Raw genomic sequence first — 24,011 nt, 5'->3', positions numbered from 1 at the left:
TTTACCAAACAGGAATGTGTACAAGTGTTATCCTTACATTCAATTTTTTTACCGAGAACCTCTCAGGGGGCGTAGACTTTATAAAATTGTAAGCCTTGAGAAAAGCATGAGAATGATCTTACTGTTTCTGTAAGAAATAAGCAGCGAAACCTGTACTGTTTACACAGCACCAATTCTGTCAATTCTTTGATTCAACTATAACAATTTTATGGCATCACTTCTAAATTCCTTGTTTAGAACTACATTATAGATGAAGCACCATGCAATAAAATGAACTTTCTCACTACATTCTGATAAAGGCAGCATATTGTATGATCGAACACAATTTCAATGAATAACAAAAGAGTGAGTGCTATTCGCCAACATTTTGTTCGATGACAGTGAAGTTTCCTCCTTTCTCCACTGCTGTGCTACCTCAGAGTTAGTATGCATAAGTCCAGGAGGAATGGAGGATGTTCCCCACATGGCGGGTGGAGGGGAACTTGCCCCCTGCAAAAATAAAAAAAGGTTGAGTTGTTTTTCATTTTTTTCCATTCATTGAAATTACCTTCAATGAGTCAACATGCATACCTGATAAAATGGTAGTGTAGCCATGAGAATGTCTCCAATACCTGATTCATTAGCAAAACAAGAAATATCTTCCAGACTCTGGAAATATTTACTCTAAGGTTCATAGGTAGGTACTAGGCTATCGGCCCCGGGGCCTATACAAGCCCAGTCAAAAAGGAACCCTGGCTTTTGCCACCCAAGACAATTTTTTTTCCTGTGCCACTGTCGAGCAGAGCCACAAAGGTGATCCCCGGGGTGAATTTTGTATTTCCCATCCAATCATCAAAATTTTTCTTGAAGAGTGCTAATGAGGAGCTTTGTTTGATATAGATAGATAGTTTATTCCAGAGTATGGGAAGTCTCTGGGACAGGAATCTATCCCTCCGGCATGTTCTGTTTATTGTGGTGACATGGTTTAGGTCCCCAGAGCATGTAGCTCGGAGGGATTGGGATTTCTTTAAGTGGAGCATGTCCAACAGCTCTGGGTTTGACATAGCTTTGTATGTTAGGCAAAGATCACCTCTGAGTAGATGATATGCGTCGGAGTAAAGCTGGAGTTTTTTGAGATGGTCTGCATAGGGCATCTGTTTGAGGCCGGTAATTCTCTTTGTGAGGTATTTCTGTGGCCTTTCCAGTTGTTGTAGATGTTTTCTGAGGTACATACCAAAAGGGGCATTGTACTCTATAATGGGTCTAATGAGTGATGAGTAAAGGGGAACAATGACCTCTTTTTTTCTGGATGAGAAACCTTTTGTGATGAGGTGAGCCACATAGAAGGATTTCCTGACTACTGTGGCGATGTGATTATCAAAGGAGAGACTACTGTCCACCTGTGTCCCAAGGTCTCTTATCACACTTTCGGCGTTAAGTATACTACTGTCTATGTTGTAGTTCATGGGTACAGAGTTTTTACCAAAGGGGAGGCACCAAAGCTCTCTTGAAATGTATGCCAGGAATATGGGGCAGGCAGCAGTTAAATGTCAAACGTAAGTCTAAAACTGGTGTAAAGAAATATAATGCCAATATAGAGTCACCACCAGTGTATATTTCTGGAATGAAATTAGATGGATATTTCAGCACCACAATTTTACCATGTCTCCTTCTCTCTCTCTCTCTCTCTCGTTTTATTGATCTTCTCCTCTTCATCCTTTCTTCTTACGTTTTCTACAAGTTCCCATGTCATAAGTATATTTGTTTTTCATATTTCTGTATGTTTTGAAACGTAGGACATTATATTACATGTTCAGATTACTGAATAAGTATTCCATACTTTCATTGACAGCTGCCTTTATGCTTGCATTAGCTAAAAAAGATATTTGGTCTTACATGATTAGATTAATAATCTGATTGATTAAGTATCCAGCTGGTTATTTAATCATTTCATTTGCAATAACCAGAGAGAGGAAAAGGTCAAAAAAGTACCACTTACTTTTAATTTAGTTCAACCCAGGAGGTGATAAAAGGAAGATAAAAAATCTAAACCTAAGATGGGTTCTGATATATTTTTTTTAACTGGTTTACTCCACAAAGCAAAAGTACTTGTTTTCAAAGGTATCTCAGATGCCCTGTCTGCTAAGTTAGTCAGTCTGATTCACAAAACAGATGCATGAAAGCAGAAAGAATCAAACCCAAGACTGAAGGAGGAAGTTCACTACCAGGACATAATATGTGCTAAACAGTCAGGGAGTCATTACATTGCAGAAACAACTGCTCACAGAAGTTCAAAAAAGCAAAACAGATTCATGGAATTTATCAGAGATTCCATATAAAAATAAAATGCATGTCAGACAGAGAATAAACTATTTTTAGGATCACACTGCCAGTAAGTGGTGAAGAAGTCACATTATGGAAAAGCAAAAGAGAACAGCATAAAAAAAAAAAAACAGTGGTGAAGCATTACCCACCTTCCATAATATGTAAATTCATAAACCATCAGACCACTGATTTTCAGAGAAACAGACAGTAGCTAATTCTTCCAGTTACGTATTTTGGTTTAATGCTTTAATTAGCAGGTGTAACCCTTGATGCAGGCATACTTTAGTAACAAGACTAGTTTTGGAGGAAGTGGAACTAGAATACTTGAACTACTCCTTTCCGTTATTCCATTTTCAGGGCTGCCCTCACTAATGGATGTTTGCAGCAGAGTAATTTAAATGCAACCAGGAGCTCCTCACTAAGCATGAGTGTCTTTGTCTCTGAAACGTGATACTGCTTGGATACATTTCTGCATTTTAACTACTAGACTACACTGTTTGCCAAGTATTTTAGGGCTTGTTTTAGAAAAAGATGAGATGAAAAAGAGCCACAACCCCAACCATATACACATATATAAACAAACACACATGTACACAAATGTGTGTATGTATATATACACACACACACACACACACACACACACACACACACACACACACACACACACACACACACACACACACACACACACACACACGCACACACCACATTTAAGCATCTCAATGAACTGAACAGCTCAGACAGATGGGGACTGAAGTATAATTTGTCTTATAAAAGCATTCAGCTACAAATGGATAACATAAAAGTGGAAAGGCAATTTACACGTTGTAACTTTGAATGACACAATCACGATTAACAGGTATTACCATAGCATGAAAAAAGTGCCTGCTTAAAGAGCATAAACTAAGCTGCTACTACTGTACAAAAGTATCCTTTTGCCAAACACAGGACTTGCCAGAAAATTCTAAGTTATAAAAAGTAAATCCTCCACAGACTTGCAGGCCATATACCTTGTGTTGAATGTGTATAATAGTAGTAGATGGTGTTTGTCCAGTCCATTACTTAAACTTTATAATCACTGAATAGAACAGTCTGATAGCCATTGTCTATTTTTTTTTTTTATTCCTTAAGCAACTGCCACTACAGCTTACATAGAGAGGCAGAATAAATGTCCTTGTAAACATTGTTAAAATTTCAGCAACCTTGTTTTGGAACTCCAGTAAAAGGGGTGCTTTGTGGGGCACACCATGTAACATCCTTTAGGTCTTGTTTGGATTGGAATATAAATAAAGAAGCAGTTGCTGCTTTGGCCATGCCACAGTTTGTATATCCAAAACTGCTGAGATGCAGCTCTCTGTCTTCTCCACTTAAATCAGACTCACACCATCAGCTATATTTTCAAATAGGAATATAGTCTTATTCTATAAACTGTGTATGTCTGAAAATGAGTCTAAAGCTTTTTGCATGTTACATCATCAGGACATGTTTGTTTTCCCTCATGTTGACTCCTCTAGTATTTGGTTTCTAAATGGAACAAAATTTTACATGGTATTTTGTAACTAATTTCTGCAGTACAAAATGAAAACAGTCGTGGCTTAATTGGCGTATGCAGAAAAGGCAAGCCCATTAGAATCAGAAGACCACCAAGTGAAATAGCCATAAGCCTTAAAATCCTGAAGACACTTTTGAGGTAGCAGTGAAGTTATAGCAAAACAAGGCCATATCCTTTCATCAAATTAAAAAAAAAAATCTCCATACTAAAGTCAAGTGAGATAACCAAACAGTGTTGTGCTAGCCAGTTAGGGGACAATAATTACAGTTGTATCATTTTATCTAAAATGTGAGGAACAGAGTGATTACTTAAAGAAAAAAAACATTGACAATGTGATTCATCGAAGCAGTGGAGCAAAACTGCACTGATCCACAATGGAAGGGCCATAGAATAAACAAACTGAGCTAACATTTTAAACACAAGGATTAATGTTATGAAGTAGTGTTAATGGGTCAGTGGATGTCCCCTTCATACATTTCAGTAAGGTTGTTCTATTCCTTATAAAAATGTGGATGTGATAGCAGGCAACCAACTTAAAAACTTATTAGTATTGTAAGAAAAGAATCTTGATAAATGCCCAGTGGTACATTTTCATCTTGGGGGGATATTTACAGTAGTAACAGTGTTATTCAATTACACAGGAGAAACTGAATGAGAAGAAGTACCCCTCTACAAAATGGACTAAGTACACAGCATGCAAAGCAATTCTAGGTTGGAGAACAAATGAGAATGGCATGAACAGAGCATGTTATAGCTCCTACATGATACCATAAAACATTATAAGCATGTTCTTGGGGAAAAGAACATGGACTAACTGATGGATATGAAGTAGTTATACATAGCAGGTCTACATAATATAACCATACCAAAGTATGCCTGCAAAATGGTCTATAAAATATAATCATAACAGATTATTCAAAGGTTGCTGAAGATTGTACCAATGTTGATGAATTGTAATGCAAGATGCTAATATGCGGAGAGAAAGGTTCCATTCCATAACCGTCTTCCATTGAATAAAGGACACTTCAAAGATCTGTCGTGTGTATAGCTATTCCCTCCCTTTGTAAACATTATCCATTTGTGCTCTGCACCAGACAAGACATATTAAAATAGTATGCACGTTTCCCATTCTGCTTTTCATTAACAACACAGATTTAAGCAAACAGCTTCACAACAACTTTTCAAGCACTGAATTATGGATAATGAAATGCTACCACTGGCTTAGCATATCTGAAATAAGGCAACAGCCTTCTCTGATAACTAAAATAAAATGGTCTTCAGCTCCTAATCCCTAACCTTCTGAGAAAATATAATCCTGATCAAACCTGTGTCCCCAGCTGAAGTGGTCAGCTTTCAATCTGGTCATGGATATAAGTATGAGAAACACACAGAAGCAGTTACACTCAAAACAAAACAAACATTGGATCTATTTTGCATGGTTCAGGAGTTTATGACACCCCTCCCTCTCCACCCCTACCACCACAATCACAGCTACACATCTAGGACTTCTCAGTGTCCATGTCTTCTTTATCTTCTGACTGTCTTCTAAATCAGAGTAGGGTTACAGCAGAACAGTTACATTGTTGCTGGGTCATTTGACAAACACATCATATAATCTCTTTTAACAGCATTCTTTTGCTAGAGTTCAGGAATTATGAAAGCAAGTAGCTTTCATACAACAGCACATATTATACTGTACTATTCTGAAACAATGTTCTCTTTCCCATAAGTATGCTAAAATGTTATGTACCACCTCACACATTCCCCTCCACTAATGCATATTCATTTTACTATTCAATGGTAAGCAGTTACCAGGGTTTCCACATTCTCGACTACTGCATTAAAACTCTAGAATAAATTTCCACTTTGGAATAACTTTCCATTCTTCATTTCCATTCAGAAAAAAAAAAAATCAAAGACTAGATGCACCTATGCCATGAGCGCAGCTATGTTTTAGGTATTATCTGAGCTGTTAATTCCATTGCTACATGGGCGGCTAAGGACAGAGCTAAGTACCTAAACTGCTTATCGACTAACCGACTGATTACTAAATGGGGTTAGTAAATCTACTGATTACTAAACCCTTTAAATTATGCACCTTTGTACTAATGAAGTCTAGTTTTTAGTAACGTCTGTAAGAGAAGAATATATACAGGTTTCACTTATTTGATCGAAAACTCAAAATACTGAAAAAGGGAATGTTTCCTTTGCCCACTGTTGTGCAATCCCAGAGCAATGGCTGTGAGCATCAAATAGGGTTTCAATATTGTGAGTTTTTGATATTTTAAGCTACCTATATTTTGAATTTTAGACCAAATGATAGGAACATATATATATATATATATATATATATATATATATATATATATATATATGTATGTGTGTATATATACACACATATGTGTGTGTGTGTGTGTGTGTGTGTGTGTGTGTGTGTGTGTGTGTGTGTGTGTTTAACTATCTATCCGTATATATATATATATATATACACACACACACACACACACACACACACACACACACACACACACACACAAGCATAAATTGACTGTCAACAAAATATCTGATTGGGAAAGAGATTTAATAAAGTTAATGATGACAATGAATAAAGTAACTAATACTACAATGCAGACTTGAAATGAATTATAACCCTTGTTCTGGAGCTACTTAATAAAATGCTAAGCACCATGACTGCTCTTGTTAATTTCTAGGTACTTGTTAAAGACCAATGGATCTGACAGAGGTGTTGTAGCTTTCTTTCCCTTTTCTAGTTCCATTTAATTTCATCCTTTTTAATGACGCTGGCACCCTGAGTGGAGAAACCGCAATTACTTGTGATACATCAGGGAAACGTTACTCTCCTACCAATTAATGTTTGCATTTGGACTAACGTGAAGTCACATAATTGAGTTATGGCCTAGATGACAATTATACAAATGACTGTTTGTCTTTGGGATCTGCATGGTGTTCACAAACAAAAAAATGTCACCACAGGGATAGAAAAGAATTATGGGCACTCTCTGTGTCATGTCAATACAACTTTCAGTTGAATAACATTGGTGCAAATAAGATATAACATACTATGAAAATGATTGCACTTTTGTCTGTGGATTGTTATTTCTGTACCTACATGAATATTTCCCTTAATTGTTTGCCTCTGTACCCTGACATTTCAAGTCATAAAGAAAAAGACACCATCCAACAAGTGAAATATAAGCATCTAAAAAGTACTTTAGAGTAACTGACAGAAACCAAAGGAACAAAGATGTACTGCCAGTTTAAATTTCCAGAAAGCCCCGGACTAGGCAGGCTGCTATGTCTCTTCCTTTAATTGCAGACCTTCGTTAAATCAGGTTATATTTAGTCAAAACCATCAGACCTATAATTTTTGAGAAACTTTAAGCTCCTGGTAAAACCTTAAAGTACTAAAAGCTAGAAAAAGTGCCTCACCCCTATATACATACACATATATATATTTATTTTTATATATATATATATATATATATATATATATATATATATACATGTATGTGAGTGTGGTGTGCACGCACGTGTGTGTGTGTGTGTGTGTGTGTGTGTGTGTGTGTGTGTGTGTGTGTGTGTGTGTGTGTGTGTGTGTGTGTGTGTAAGTATATATAAAAACATACCTTTCTTTTATTCCTGTGGATATCTCCAATTGAATTAGCTAGACTGTTGGGGCCTAGCAACATCCTGGTACTCCGTGGCCACTCAGTGCTGACCAGATTGTGTTCTCCCATCAGGACTTTCCTCACATTCTCTGCGCCTGTCACTCGGATAAGAGGGCGGCCAAGTAAGTGAGTTTTAAACACATTGCCATATTTCTCCCTCCTGGATGAATGGAACGTAGTGCCCTAAGAAAACATATTCAACAAAAAGCCTTAATTTAAATCCTGTGTTTACGGTGGTGTAAGTTAAAACATGCAACAATAAATTAAAATGTTAACAGTAGTATCAGACTCTAAAATGAAGATGACACAGAAATGACATGAATATGCAATAAAACAGTTTTTTTTACATTTACTGCCATTTGAAGTGTGCCAGATCAATATAATATGCAAAGGCATGTGGCAGCCCTTGATGAAGTGACTATGTCACATTTTTAATTGCTAGAAAGATTTTTTTGCAACCTCTACCTTTAAAAATGCTAACTTCTTTATGAACAATCTATGTAAGAAATTTATTGTATAGCATTTCTTAAAGAGTCACTGACCTACCTACTCATTTGTTATGCATAATAATAGCATTATGTGAAAATGACAAAATGTGAAATCAGCTCAGCAAAAAAATGTCATGCAATAAAGATCAGTCCTTTCTTGATAAAATGGACTAATACATATGTATTTCTGTCCCTGTGAGGCAAAGTTATATGAAGAGGTTGAAGAACCAGTGTTTAATTGCCCTCCTGCTGTTCAGGATTAAATGAGTTAAAGGCAGATGTGGGGATTGTTCTAGTACATGAGGTAACCACACTGCAGCTGTCCCATGTCCTCATCATAAAGTGCACTCACATCCTGCAGGTGTTTCACATCCTCATCATGCACTGCATTCACATCATACAGTTGTTCTACATCCTTATCATAAACTGCACTGACATCCTGCAACTGTTTCACATCCTCATCATACACTGCATTCACATTCTAATGTTGTTCCACATGTTCATTATATTTGCACTAACACATTCTAATGCTGTCCCTTGTCTTCATCATACACTACAATGACATCCTGCAACTGTCCCTCATCCTCATCATACACTGCACTCCTCAACCTGCAGGTTTTCCACATCCTCATCATGCACTGCATTCAAATACTGCAGCTCTTCCACATCCAAATCATGACCTGCATTCACATCCTGCAGCTGTCTTCTACATATTCATCATGGGCAGCACTCACATTCCACTGCTTTCTCTATCATCATACACTGCAATCAGATCCTGTAGCTTGCTGTCACCGTCAAAATATACTGCACTCATATACTGCAGAAGCTCCATGTCTTCATCAGAAACTGCATGCATGCCTTACAACTGTTTCACATCCTCATCATTTACCACACTCATATCCTGCAGTTGTTCTACATCCTCATTATACACTGTACTCACATTCTGTAGCTATTCCAAGCCATCATCATACACTCACTTACATCATGCTGCTGCATCATACACTGCACTCTCGTCTTGCAACTGTGTCAAATCCTCATCATATACCACACTCTCATCTTGCAACTGTTCCATGTACTCATTGTGCATTGTACTCACATCCTACATCTGTTCCATGCCCCTGTCTTCCACTGCAATTGCATCATCATTATATTTGCACTCACACCCTGCATCAGTCTCTTGTCCTCATTGTACACTGTCCTCATATCCTGTAGTGTTCCATATTCTCATCATACACTCACTTACATCCTGCATCTGTCTCTTGTCCTCATCATACACTGCACTCATATTCTGCAGCTGTTTCACAGCCTTATCATACACTCATTTACATCCTGCAGATTTTCTATATATGCATTATACATTGCACTCACAAACTGCAGCTGTTCCATATTCTCATTATACACCGCACTCCCATCCTGCAGCTGTTTCATGTTCTTATCATACACTCACTTATATCCCACATCTGTCTCTTATCTTCATTGTACACTGCACTCATATCCTGCAGCTGTTTCATATTCTTATCATAAACTCACTTACATCCTGCATCTGTGGCTTTTCCACATTATACACTGCATTCGCATCCTGCAGCTGTTTCACATCCTCATCATACACTGCATTCACACCCTGCAGCTGTTTCACATCCTCATCATACACTGCATTCACATCCTGCAGCTGTTTCGCATGCTTATCATACACTGCATTCACATCCTGCAGCTGTTTCACATCCTCATCATACACTGCATTCACATCCTGCAGCTGTTTCACATCCTCATCATACACTGCGCTCATATCCTGCAGCTATTTCACATCCTCACTGTAAACTGCACTCACACCCTGCAGCTGTTCCACATCCTCATCATGCACAATCCTGCAAAGAATAAAAGCTGTACCATTCGGTATGACTTTTAGTAGTCTAGGCCAAAGGACTGGCACAATCTGGGCAGGATCACCTTAATGTATGCATAGGTAGACTAGGAGATAGCTGTTGGACTGATGCCATGCAATCAATGGGCTGACAGAAGATTACATTCAAAATGTATTTTAAAAAATCCAATTATGTAATGCTGAAAGTGTGTTTCATTAAAACAAAGCCTCTCACATCTACTATAGAGGACAGCCTCACCTCTCCCATACCCCCATCACCAAAATAGTCAACACTGACATTCCTGTTCTGTAGGATAATAAGAAACTGCCCATTGCAGTGATCCATTCTTTTGAGAAACACTTTTTTTTCAGGCAAGTGCCTTAAAACTGCAGCTTAATGAACTGTCTGCCAGCTGGGCATTTTAATATGCAGATATAGCTGTATTAGGCAGTTGCTAAAGATTTACTTGTATTTTAATTGTGTCCAGTCTGAGTTGCAGCTTTTGACCCATATTTTGCAGTGAGGTAGTAGTAGTTTGGCAAGGTGTATTGTGTCACGTCAACCAAAAGTCAATTGTTTTTGTTTCAAAATATCAATAAAAGAGGTTAAGTTCAGTATTATGTGCTGTGCGTTTATTTAATTTTTATGTAAGTTATACAGAAAAAGTACACAAAAGCTTTCTGTGTGTTTGCAGGTTAATGAGCATATGCACAGATACATTTAAACATGCATGCACACACATGCACTGTACACATAAATATATGTAATTAATGCTAACACTCAGGCTTTGTGATCTGAAAACAAAAAACAGAAATACTAAACTGAAACTCAGAGTTCAGTTCAGTGGATGAAACCAAAGAAAGTTGATAAATGCATGCTCTACTCACTAAGCCTTTGATTGCCAAGTAGAGATATTAGACCCAATGCCTACTTTTAGATGCTACCAGAAATAATGCAAAAGAGTAGCTAAGTAATACACAGCCAGCAGCACAAGTAAAGTGAGCCAGCAAAATGAAAGAACAAAAATGCATAAGAATATGAAATCAGATCAAGGACTTCCTAATGCTGAGGAGAGCAAGGAAATATATTAATTACTAGTGTTTTGGTCATACAACTAAAAATAACCCGCAAGTCACGTATGGCATGTCCGAATTCAACCTTTCTCTGATAGGCAGGCTCTTTGTCTCATATTGTCAGTTTACCTAGAGATTCCGTTCTACTGCTACTGTATACAGATAAATGAACATCCATTATGCACAATAACATTTGTGGGGCCCATTTTCAGAAAGAGTGAAAGCTATACAGAAGGGAGTAATGAATAGTTGGTAATGAATTGTTAGACCAGCTATTTCATCCTCCATTAAATGTGGTTTGGCTAGCTGCCATTCCCCAAAATGGGACAGGCAACAAGAACGTTTTGCCAAAATAAGTTTGAAAGACATGATTATCCTTTACTCTTATGTCGTCAGTTTCTTGGTTAAGTCTTACATTGTTATAAGTACAGCCTGACAATGAAGGACAGGAATGAAGGGGAAGATTTATCAGCATGAAGGAGAAGCTTTATCAGAAGTATGGTAAGTCAGGCATCTTCCTTTGGCAAGGCAGAGACAAGCATTTGCTCTTATTTCAAAGACAAACCCATGCAGGAAGTAGAATTTTCTCTGCCTTCTGAATACTGCCAAACTTTGACAGTGTCACTACTAGGGCATTTGCTTTGCACGAAAAAAGACAGACAGACAGCAAAATATCCAGTTTGTAGTGTTGGTACATTGTAAATGAGCCACAGTATGACAGTATCCAATGTCCTGCTGTTTGTAACCTACAATGTGATTAGCACTAAGTCTGTATTTTCTTCTGCATATATGTTACAAGTCAAGGTGACTCTTGGCCCTAGACCCACCATTGTTAGAATCCATCTTGTCAATTGTATACTTGAATTAGCTTGAAGTGTGAATGCAGATGACAGCTTGCTGATGCCAACGTGGTGTCACAGTGAAGCTAAACTTAATTTTTTGCATCTAATATAAATCTTACTAGGTCTTTAAAATGTTTTCAGGTTCATATAATTTGTTAATTATTCCAATGCCTCCATGTGCATTAACTGTTTGCTATTAATATTTAATGTTTGCTTTATAGGTTTTTCCTAGTCACAGGGAATACTCAGGGGTTAAACAGAACCCTTAAGCATGCACTGAATGCAAAGACCATTCTGAGAGGATTCCATATTGGGATCCTACTTATCTTTAATATATACATGGCAGTTTACCAAAAAGGTGACATTTTAAATTCAACATATGCAGATGACATCAAATGTGGCTACATCATTGCTAATGTTAATGATGTCATATGTCTTCAGCATGGCCTACATAGAGTTAACTTATGGACTTCATCCAACAGTCCGAGGCTTAAGACCAGCAAATGCAAACATATGTCATTCAAGAATGACAAAATAGACACCTCATTTAATACCACAATAGACTGACGAAGGTTAATGAGCCTAAAGATTTTTAGGCATTAGCGTGGACCAAAAGCTGTCATCTAAATCTCATTGGAAAAAACTTTACATTTAAAGTCATCTTGGTTGTGTTTTTAGTATATTTAAATCTGGAAAACCCAAAGGTTTTTTTTTAAGAAGTTACACCAGCCTTGAGAGATTGAAACTGGAGTATTGTAGCATTCTTTGATGAAGGTGCTGTACTAAAGTCCTTGAAGTTATGAAGTGTCAGATTTGATTAAAGAACTAAACATCACTGAGAACAACAGCAAATGCAAAGCACTCTTTAGTGACCTGACATGAAATATCTGTCAGCCAGGAAGAAATGCTTCATCAAATCTTTAATAAGATAATTTAAGACCTGCCAAAGCTCTTTTACTGTCAATGCATAAACAGCTGGTGTTGATTTCCACTGAGATACACAAGACACAGGGGAACCTTATTCATATCTTTTAACCTTATCTGATGGCTTTCTTTTTGAATACTATGGGTTAGAACTATTCCAAAAAAGAAACATAAGATTATGAGATTGTATACACTAGGACATAAATCCATAACCTGTTTTCTGCAGAATTGGTGGGTAGATGGAATTCACTACCAGCAGACTTAAGATGCATGACAGACTTGGATTTGTTTTAAGAATCTGGATCTATACTTTGGGGATAGTTGTTCTGAGACCTAAGGCAGGCAATGGGGATTCATGTCTTTGGTTCTGAACTTTGATATTTATTTACTGCAACTGGGAAAAGTTGACATATTTTAAGGAGGTCTTGTGTGTTTTGTAAACTTGGAATATGTGCAAGGCTATAAAAAAATCAAAATGTTTTATGTATGTCCTGGATGTTAACTGACACTTGCTTCTACTACAAAGCAACCTTTGGCTGTAGTAAATTGTTATGTCCCTGACAACATTCACCTATGTGCACACACATAAACACACACACACACACACACACACACACACACACACACATGCAACCATACACATACACACACACACACACACACACACACACACACACACACACACACACACACACACACACATACACATACATATACACATGCACACACATACACATATCTATATACAAACAAGGACATACACACATATGCACACAGAAAGACACACAATTGTTCACACACTTCAAACACAATGCATTGTTTAAAAAAGGTAAGCTGCCAGTGTGTAGCATGTGTGAAATAACACTTAGTAAAAAAAACATTTAATTCAGATTTAGTGCATTTCAAAAAGTGTTCCATAAAGTACAGTTTGTTTATTTATTTATTTTGTTTTAACCAAGAAGAAAAAGTGAGATTGGAGGAATTTTTTGGGGGAGCTATTAATGAACCAAAACAATTGAGTTGCTGAAAGCCAAAGTGCACCAGAAAGGGGCTTTTAGGGTTCAAATCCAAATAATGAGCAATATAACTCTGAACATCATGCTTTATGTGTGTTCTCTTTGTGCCTGAAATCGATTTAGGTTAATTAAGTGTAATCCCTAAACTGTAGAAATGCCCTGCACAAATCCATTATTATTGTCATCCACAAATCTCATCGGTTGCAAAACCTTCATTCATTTGATAGTCCTTAAGTCTGACATGTGTTATCTAAATCACACTAAGCAGTTGACCCTCCATGACTTTGGAAATTTACTTATCTACACATGGTCAATTAGCCACTAAAGAACAAGTCATGAAACCAGCTGCAGTAATGTGAGAGTATCAACATCTTTTTGTGAAAGGCAAGTAGCAAACACCGTACTCCCTTACAGAAAAGAGAATTTCAACTATGTAATTGGAAACATTATCCAAATTCTAACACCAAAACCTTCTATATTTACTAGTGTTTGAAAACAGTTACTCGTTATGAAGATATATACTGTTAATAGCAGTAATAAAAGAAAAAGCAGGGAATACTGCACTTGGCAGAAATTCAGTCAAAACCAGACACTAGTCATGGCTGGAGTCCAATCAGATATTTTTTATTCTTTTTACTTTTATTGGATTACAGTGCTGCAAGCATTAGATTTTTTTTTTATTCTTATTATTTTGAAACTGACAAGTATAGGTTTTGTTATGAATTCAGTTACAACTAATGAGATGGTAGAGGTCTACAGATAAAGGCAGCTGAGGAGTCTTGTGTGCAGGACTTTCTTGAGTGCATCACATAAAGCTGTTTGTGGCTATGGCTGATTGGCCGTGTGCCCTACTTGATGGTGCAGTGATTATTGCATGTCTGTTTATTATTTAAATGATATACAATACACATGGCTTATACCATTAAACTGTGTATACACTTAGTCAACTTCCGGAGCTTATATAGAAATATCTGGTCAGTATAACTGTGTAGTTTAGTAATGATTAACAAGATGATCTGCAGACGTGAAGTGGTTGGTTCAGACAGATAAATCTTGCTTGTATTATAGTATCATAAAAAGGTGGGGTGGGATCATACTGTAATGTACCTGTGAAGGATGAAATGATTGGCTGCACACTGCTGTCTAGAGAAGCTTGTTTTTAAATATCTATTTCCCATATAAGTAAGTTAACAGAGCTCTCCCTGGTGCTTATATGTGTAAGTGTTATTATGCCCAGATCACATGCTGCCATAACATGTGCCCAAGTAGATTCCTTGTGAAACAGCAGTATTTGGTGCTATGCTGGGTTTCAAGTCGCAAGTCTCTAGAATACTGATAGGCATCCTGTTTTTTTTTTATATATAAAAAGCTAAATGAGATGTGGGGCACTCTGAAGGCTGTGTGGTGTAGGGCAAGTTGTGTTAAATAAGAGGTGAACAGCTGCATCCCAGAAGTGATAAAAGAAAGCAATGCTGCTGAGAGTAAGCAGAACATTAAAGGGAAACAGGATTTCAGCACATAGCCTGACGGAAATTATAAGCATAGCCACCCAGAGAAAGCGAAAACACCCACCGGTGGCCCTTAATACACTTTATAATTAAATTCTCAACTTTACTTGAAGAAACTATCTCATTGAGATGGACTGCAGCAGTAGCAGCACCCGTTGTATACTGTTAGGAAGTACATTACACTTGGTAGCACCCCTTTACACATTGATGACAGTGTGAAATCAATGTCCTTCCATGAGCACAAGAGATAAGTTATAGATTTCACACCCAACTTTCATTTATGCCACAGATTCATATCTTTGTGAAAACTGTATCAAACAGGATTACTTGCAACACCTATAAATGGTGTTGAAGAGAAAGCAAAAAGCAGTAGGATAAGATGTAGTTTGCACAAGTTACCTGGTCCAGTTCATCATACTACAACAATACTATCATGGCCCTGCATCCACAGCATCTTTGCAGAATAACTATAACTTAACATTTGTTCTGTATCCTTTAGCAATCAGTCACATAACGTACACATCTATATAATGTTAAAACTATTTGTATTTAATTGTTTCAGTTTGGGTCACTCTCTGTGATCTTTAAAGTGATCTGCAGTCTAGTGTTTCATTTTTGTAACCAGACACTGTTCTGAGATTGAGTGATTGATTGATTGATTGATTGATTGATTGATTGATTGATTGATTGATTGATTGATTGATTGATTTGATTGATTTGATTGATTGATTGACTGTAGCCACCTGGTCCAAATGAAAAATATTCAAGTTCCATTTTTATATGGACATTTGAGAGAGCAGCAAGGTTAAATAGCTTATTTACAGTTATTTAGTGGAAAATGTGCAGATGATGGGATTCAAACCACAGTTCTATTTCTGCAGTCAATTAACATATACAGCCTCTTTGTAAGGAAGCATGCACACTTTGCTAGTTAGGCCAGGCATATTCTGCTACATTCCGTCTGTGTCTGTCTAGTTTTATCGATCATGTCCTAGCATTGCTGGATACTAAAGTATCTGTTGGGTAGTTCTACCTTCCCAAGAACCCCAAACAAAGTAATGGGAGGCTTCTAATTTATACAGGGCAGCACAGTGGCTCAGTACTTAGCAATACTGCTTCACAACTGTTGGTTCTGTTCTCTGATGTGGTACCGCTTGGGCAGAGTCTGTACATTATTCCTGTGCCCTCATGGGTTTTCACAAGGTCCTCCTGGAGGAATCATACATCCTAAAGAAGTGCAGTAAGTGAATTAGTAGGCCTTCCAGCATTTTAGTGTGTGTGTGTGTGTGTGTGTGTGTGTGTGTGTGTGTGTGTGTGTGTGTGTGTGTGTGTGTGTGTGTGTGTGTGTGCGCATCCTGCAGTGGGCTGGCACTTCATAGTCATAAGATTCATTGCTTTGCACCCAATAAGTGCCAGGACAGGCTCCAGCTTTTCTGCAGCCATGATATAGAATAAGGAGGCAATTGGGAGAATTAATAAATAAGTTTTATGGTACAACACCCTAATAAAGATGTCCTTTGTGGTTCACTGTTGCAGTCATGACTGTAGGGTTCTTCCTGCCAGCAGCAGCCCCCGATCGGCCAGAGTCCCAAAGTCTGGATCCGGCATCAGCTGAGGTCGCTTTTATCCTGACATCAATGCGCCAGAAGGTATAAAGACCTCAGCTGACACCATTTCCCCAGTCTTTCTTGCCACGTGGTGCCCTTTGCAGTTCACTGATGCTGGTCGGCCTGTTCCTGTTCGTTTTTGGATTTAATCCCAGGATTTTTGTTTTATAAGATAAGTACCCCATTGGGGAGGTCTTTTTCTTGCTCCAGTCAGATGTCAGAAAAAGTTAATAATTGTATTTCTTGTGGGAAGCAAATACCTCATAGGGATTTTCACTCTTACTATATTCCCTGCCTGGTCCTGACCACGACGTTGCTAATTGTGCATTTTGTGCTAGATTTAATCAGCGTACTATTAGGCGTAGATATAACTTTGCCTTTTACTATTTTGGAAAAAGGTTTAATTATAACATGTCTTCGGATTCTTTTCCGGCTTCTGGGGTGTGTAAGAGGTGCAAGGATGCAGACAGGCCTCCGAGGTCCACAGCAAAGGATGTTACTCAGTTATTGCCAGTTGCTGGTTCGTCGGTTGTCAGTGAGGCACCTTTGCCGCCCCTGTCATCAGCCTCTTTTGAACCAATTGCCTGTACCAACTCCGGTGTGGAGCTGATGGGGTCTTCAGAATTGCCAGGGACTGGACCTTTGGATACTGCTCCCTCAGTTGGGTCCGGAGCCGGTAGGCAGGTACCGGCTTCTGAGGGAGTTCTCAGGCCTTCACAGCTTCCTGTAAATATGGATTCAGTTTTACATTCAAAGACAAAGTCTAAGGCTCCAGCTAAAGTGAAATGGCAAGCACAGGCACCTTTTGATCAGGGTCCTAGGCCTCAGAGGCAGATGCTTAGGATGGCTGAAGATCTCTTAACTATGATCAGGGGTTCACATCCCCTCCTGACAAAAAGCCTAGATTACAGTCCAATTATGATTCTTCAGACCAACTTTCTGTTTCTTCTGCTTCTTCCCTTGAGCAGGATTATTCTTTTCCTCCTTATGAGGATTCTGATGCTGAAGATTCCTTTCCTTCGGCTTCTCCTCCTGAGGATTATTCTTTTGGTGAAACTTTGCATGATATGAGGGTGCATTTTCACTGGGAAGGGCAGGAATTCTCTGAATCCAAGAAAAGGCTTAGGGATTTTCTTCTTCTCCCACAGCATAGACCTCTGGCTATTCCCCCTGTATTGGACATTGTAGATGATGTTTTTTTGGTAGCTTCTCTCTCTCCTGATTCTTTTCCCCCTGCTCCGGTCAAACCAGATAGGTATTATAGGGTTCCAGATTCTCACAAGTTTCTTTTTAAGAATCTTTCACCTGATCCGGAAACAATTTCTCAGGGTCCTAAGGGTGTTAAAGCGGCTGCTGCTAAAAATCCTATTCCCTCTGACCGAGAGTCCAGGGCTTTGGAGAGATGGGGTAAAAAAGTTTATACTTCTGCTACATTGTCTATTAGGGCTTTGAACTGTCAATTTCATATGCTGAAGTATCAGCAATACCTTTTGTCTGTATTTAAACAAAAGATGTCAGCTGTTTCTATCGGTGCAGATAATCAGGAGTTACAGGATTTATTGCATGCTATTGAACAGGTGGGTAAACATACCCTGCATTGTGGTTTTTATTCTTTGGAAGCTTCTTGTAGGGCTGCAACAACTGGCGCAGTTATTAGAAGGCATGCTTGGTTAAAGGAACAAAGCTTGCCGGATCAGGTTAAAGCCAAATTTTTGGATGCCCCTTTGCAGCACGATGTTCTGTTTGGGTCCAAAGCTGAAGAGGTATTAAAGAAAATGGAGGACAAAGCCAAATCTATGCAGATGGTTAAAAATTTTCTACAGGTGCAACCTCCTAGATTTAGCAGACACTGGCCGGCTAAACCTTGGTCCTTTCCGGGCTCGGACAGGTCTCAGAGAGGCAGATTCAGGCATTCCAGAGGTAGGGGACAGGCACAGACCCATTTTAAAAATAGGCAGCGGAGTGCCCCCTCTCCCAAGGGAGGTGAAGATAAGTCTCAACCTACCGAAAACAGTCTTTATGAATCTGCCTTTCTGGTTCCAGGGGCTCCTCTCCTGGAAGCACCTTTGGGAGGAAGGATTTCTCTTTTTTATCAAAATTGGAGCCACATAACCTGGGACAAATGGATTCTGGACATAGTTTCAAGAGGTTACAGATTTCATTTCCACACCTTGTCAAAACCGAATGGTTGGCCAGATCTGCCAAATCATCAGTGGGCAGAGGCGCAATGGCAGGTTCAGTCCCTCCTGACTATGAGGGCCATAGAATTGGTACCAAATTTAGAAATAGGGCAAGGTTTTTATTCCAGACTTTTCCTGGTTCCCAGGAAGGAAAATTCATGGAGACCAATCCTGGACCTTTCTGTACTAAACACCTTCCTAGATATACCAAAATTCAAGATGCTCACTCTGCAGCAGCTGCTACCTATATTGGGCAAGAACGCTTGGATGGTGACTTTGGACTTAAAAGAAGCTTACCTGCATATTCCTATAAGGCAAGAGTGCAGAAGGTATCTGCATTTCAAAGTGGGCTCGAAGCATTACCAGTTCTCTGTGCTGCCCTTTGGCTTATCTACTGTGCCCAGGATGTTTACAAAGTGCCTGGCACCAGTAATGGCATTTTGCAGACAGAAGGGGATTCAAATATACCCTTATCTGGATGACTGTCTTATTCAAGTGGACAACAAAGACACTCTACTTCGGCATCTAGCTTTTGTGCAGCATCTTCTTCAGTACCTCAGTTTCACAGTGAATCTAAAGAAATCAAATCTGGTACCCACACAACAGATTACTTTCCTGGGTGCTCTTCTGAGTACTACAACTCAGATGGTTTCCTTGACACCAGACAAAAAAGTGCAACTGGCTTCTTCTTTCCGACACCTGGCTTCAATGAAACAGCTGACTGCAAGAAAAATTCTGCAGGCTTTGGGTTACATGGCTTCCTACATTCTACTAATACCATATGCAAGACTGCATATGAGGAAACTGCAGTGGTACCTCAAGAGTGTATGGTCTCAGCATTACCACAGTTTGGAAACAGTGATCACAATTTTGCCTTGTCTCCAGCAAGAGTTTCTTTGGTGGGCCGAAGCCTGTCTACAGAACAAAGAGAAGCCTTTTTGGCCTCCACCGACCAACCAAGTTCTGACAATGGATGCTTCAGATTATGCCTGGGGAGCCCACATGCACGGGAGATGTCTTCAGGGTGTTCGGACAAAGGAGAAAACACACCTGCACATAAATTTGAAGGAGATGCTAGCTGTACAGAATGCCCTGATAGCCTTCAGGGACCTTCTTCTACCAGGACAGTTGTTGATACAGACAGACAACACTACAGTGATGTGGTACATAAACAGGCAGGGGGGCTCTCACTCTTACTCCCTGTGCAGATTAGCCATGACTCTATGGTACACTGCTCTGACCTGCAGTGTTGACTTACAAGCGCAATTCCTGCCAGGAAAAGACAATACTCTGGCAGACACATTGAGCAGACACATTTCGGATCCACACGAATGGATGTTGGATGTTCGGATATTCAGGATGATTTTAAAGGCATGGGGATGTCCGGACATAGATCTCTTTGCATCCCCTCAGAATCATCAACTTCCGACATTCTGCACAAGGACCTACCACAAACTAGCATGGCAAGTGGATGCCCTCTCATTCAGTTGGAAACACCTCTCAGTATATGCTTTTCCTCCTTTTCCTCTTCTACCTCGGGTACTTCTGAAGATAAAACAGGACAGACCACAAATGATTTCACTGGCTCCCAGTTGGCCTTGGCAATTCTGGTATTCCACTCTGATGAACCTGGTTCAGGAGCCTCACTGGATTCTGCCTCAAATCCCTCATCTACTGTCTCAACGGGATGGCCGGATACTGCACAGTCATGTCAAAACTCTGAATCTAGCTGCCTAGCGGAGCCAGGGTCTGTAAACACCTCTACCCTTTCCAAACAGGTTATGGATGTAATCCTTGAAGCTAGAAGGCCCAGCACTAGAAAATCTTATGTGGGTAAATGGAAAAGATTTTGCTCCTGGAATCAAGTCCAGGGTGGTGATTCTGCTGTTCCAAACATTCCTCTGATTTTACAGTATCTGACAGAGTTGTTACATATGGGCCTATCTTTTTCGTCTGTTAAGCTTCATGCTTCTGCTATTTCTGCACATTACGATACGGATCCTCCGATTTTTTCTCATCCATTACTTAAACAATTTCTTAGAGGGGCTAAGAATATTCAGCCCCCTATGAGGGCTCCTGTTCCCACTTGGGATCTTAACTATGTTTTGGAGAAATTAACCTTGTCTCCTTTTGAACCCGCAGCTTCCATGGATTTGAAATTTTTGTCTTGGAAAACTGCTTTTCTTTTAGCTATTACCTCTGCTAGAAGAATTTCGGAATTGCAAGCATTCATGGCTGTGGAACCCTTTCTTATTTTTCATCAGGACAGGGTATCTCTATGGACTAATCCCACCTTTATGCCCAAGGTGGTTTCGGCAGTGGCCTTGAATCAGTCTATTCATTTGCCTACCTTTTATCCTAATCCTCAAAGTGAGGAAGAAAGTCGTTTGCACTCTCTAGATGTGCACAGGCAGCTTCATTTATACCTGGACAGGACCAAGATATTTCGGAAATCTGATCAGTTGTTTGTCGCTTATGCTCCTACTGTTCAGGGGAAAGCAATCACTAAGCAAACTATTTCCAAGTGGATTGCCCACTGCATCAAGTTATGTTACTCTTATCATGGCAATCCAGTTCCTGTTAATATTAGGACTCATTCTACCCGGGCTACTGCTACTTCAGCAGCTGTTCTTTGTGGGGTTCCTACCAAGGATATTTTGGAGACTGCTACTTGGAGTTCTGTACATACTTTTTCTAAGCATTACAAACTTCCTCTCTATTCTAAATCTAGGGCCGGTTTTGCTTCTGCGGTTTTGCAAGGTTTTGTGACCGCTCTCTCTGTTTCTCCTCCAGCCACCCTTTCTTAGCTTTGGGACTCAACCCTACAGTCATGACTGCAGCAGTGAACCACGAAGGACATAGTACAGTTGTGTACTCTTACCATAAATGTAGATGTTCGAGTGTGTTCACTGTTGCAGTCTGAGTTACCCTCCCTCCTACCACCTCTTTTGTTTTTTCTTTGAGTATTCTCTGTTATGAGGTATTTTGGCTGATGAGGTTTTGGGCATGGTTTCTTTTTTAGCCTTTTCTTTCTGGGCACCTGACATCTGGGGCAAGAAATGGTGTCAGCTGAGGTCTTTATACCTTCTGGCGCATTGACGTCAGGATAAAAGCGACCTCAGCTGACGTCCGATCCAGAGTTTGGAACGCTGGCCGATCGGGGGCTGCTGCTGGCAGGAAGAACCCTACAGTCATGACTGCAACAGAGAACACACTCGAACATCTATATTTATGGTAAGAGTACACAACTGTACTTTTCTGTCCAAAGGCCATGGTGGTGCAGCAGTTAGCGTTGTCGCCTCACAGCAAGAGATTTTCCAGTTCAATTCCCGGCTGGAGCGCCTTTTGTGCAGAGTCTGCATGTGCTCCCCATGGTCACATGAACTTTAAAGACATGCAGGTAGGTGCATGCATGAGTGGGTATGCCTTCTTTGAAATTTGGACATCAGGCTGGCAACTCAACACCGTAAAAGTCCACTGCCGATCATTAGCAGATTGGTGATCCACTGTGGTGACCTCTTACCGTGAAAAGCCAAAAAGACTAATGAGTGTGTCTCATAGCTGAAGTAAGCAAAGAAAGTGAAAGAGACAGAGAGCAAGAACTAGGGGAGCCCCTCTTAGATTGAGGTAAAGAAGATCATAGAACCTGTAAGCTAATACGCAAAAGCTAAAAATATCCATGCAAGTGTTTATATGCAGGCAGCCAGTGAATCAGAGTAGCAACTTTGTCCAATGAGCAAAATTGCCCAGATGATGTAAGGTGTTCAAATCTTTATTATAAACTAATCAAACATGATTATGAAAAGCTGATTGTTCCTTTGCCATGATGCTATCAAGTTATATTAAAACAGATGAAAATAAAATATGCATAACATTTTTTAATTTGACTCTGTGAGAGCAGAATGTAACAGAAATAACATATTCCAGATTTTGTTTTTTATCATAGGATATCACCATGCCCCACTTGTGTAAGGCACTCAACTTCACCTTGTGACTCACAATTCATGTGAACCATGGCGACATCCTGTAGTATCATGAGCTATTTCTCAATCATTTCAAATACTTTTTGAGCCTTTCTTGCCTAACCATTCAACCCATACATTTACCCCATTGACCAGTTTGTTCCCTGTCATAGGTGGAGTTAGTTTTCAATGGAGGGGCAAGAGTCAAATAATGCTGGGCCATCATGCTAGGTAATGTGACTATTCATTGTTTTTTCTTGTCTGCCCTCAAGTTTTAATGAGGATCATGGATAAAGAGTCAATGGAGTCAATAAAGCCATTCAGGGTGAAGGTTTGCCAGCTCCCCTCTGCTTCATTCTGGTAGCATTCCCGTTCATTCTGCTCCAAGAGCAAATATCTCAGCATCAAGCTTCCTACAGACTGTTTTCCAAACTCCTCTATCTCTCTCTCTCTCTCTCTCTCTCGCTCTCTTTAATGGATGTAAGCAGAGTTTTGGCCACTCATTCCTCTGTCTCTTGCCAGAACAACTGAAGCCCAAGCTGCTATTTAAACCCAAATCACCAGTGGGGCAGACTAATGCTTCGCATCTGATCCACTGGTCCAGCCTTGTCATTCCTTAATTATCCACTCATTATTAAAAATCTGAGTAGCCAATTAATGAGTTGTATCCTACAGTAATGATTACAGTCCACAATCCTGCAACAACCTTCAAATATAACACTTTTTCCATTTTTGTTTACACTAAGGAGGGGTATGTTATGAGTGTGTGCTTTGTCATAATGTATCATCATGCTTTTGGCAACAAGACACTATGCTTGTCCTTGTACCTCACAACATACTTCATGACATGACAATACTCTATAGTAAAAAATACTCTGGCATGTACTATTTATTGTTGTTCTACAACTATTTTATTTTCTTACTTAAGTTTGTTCCCTCTTGTTCTTCATTTTAAATTTCAAGCTTCTGTTAACTACATTTAATATGGAAAGTGACACATATAT

At 39.3% G+C, this 24,011-nt stretch overlaps 1 protein-coding gene across 1 annotated transcript in view; it reads right to left on the bottom strand.

Annotated features, from left to right (window-relative positions):
* LOC122795680 (cytochrome P450 26B1) overlaps positions 1–24,011 on the bottom strand; it is a 128,473-nt gene that overhangs the window by 62,894 nt on the left and 41,568 nt on the right. Inside the window, exon 3 of the mRNA XM_044063972.1 lies at positions 7,504–7,728. Within this exon, the coding sequence (XP_043919907.1) occupies positions 7,504–7,728 (225 nt within the window). The remainder of the gene's footprint in view (positions 1–7,503; positions 7,729–24,011) is intronic.

Source organism: Protopterus annectens, chromosome 2.part2 (genome assembly GCF_019279795.1).
Source record: "Protopterus annectens isolate FY-2018-M chromosome 2.part2, PAN1.0, whole genome shotgun sequence".
In the NCBI taxonomy this organism is placed as follows: Eukaryota; Metazoa; Chordata; order Ceratodontiformes; family Protopteridae; genus Protopterus; species Protopterus annectens.
The sequence above is the reverse complement of the archived record's forward strand: the minus strand, read 5'-3'. Positions and strand labels throughout refer to the sequence as shown.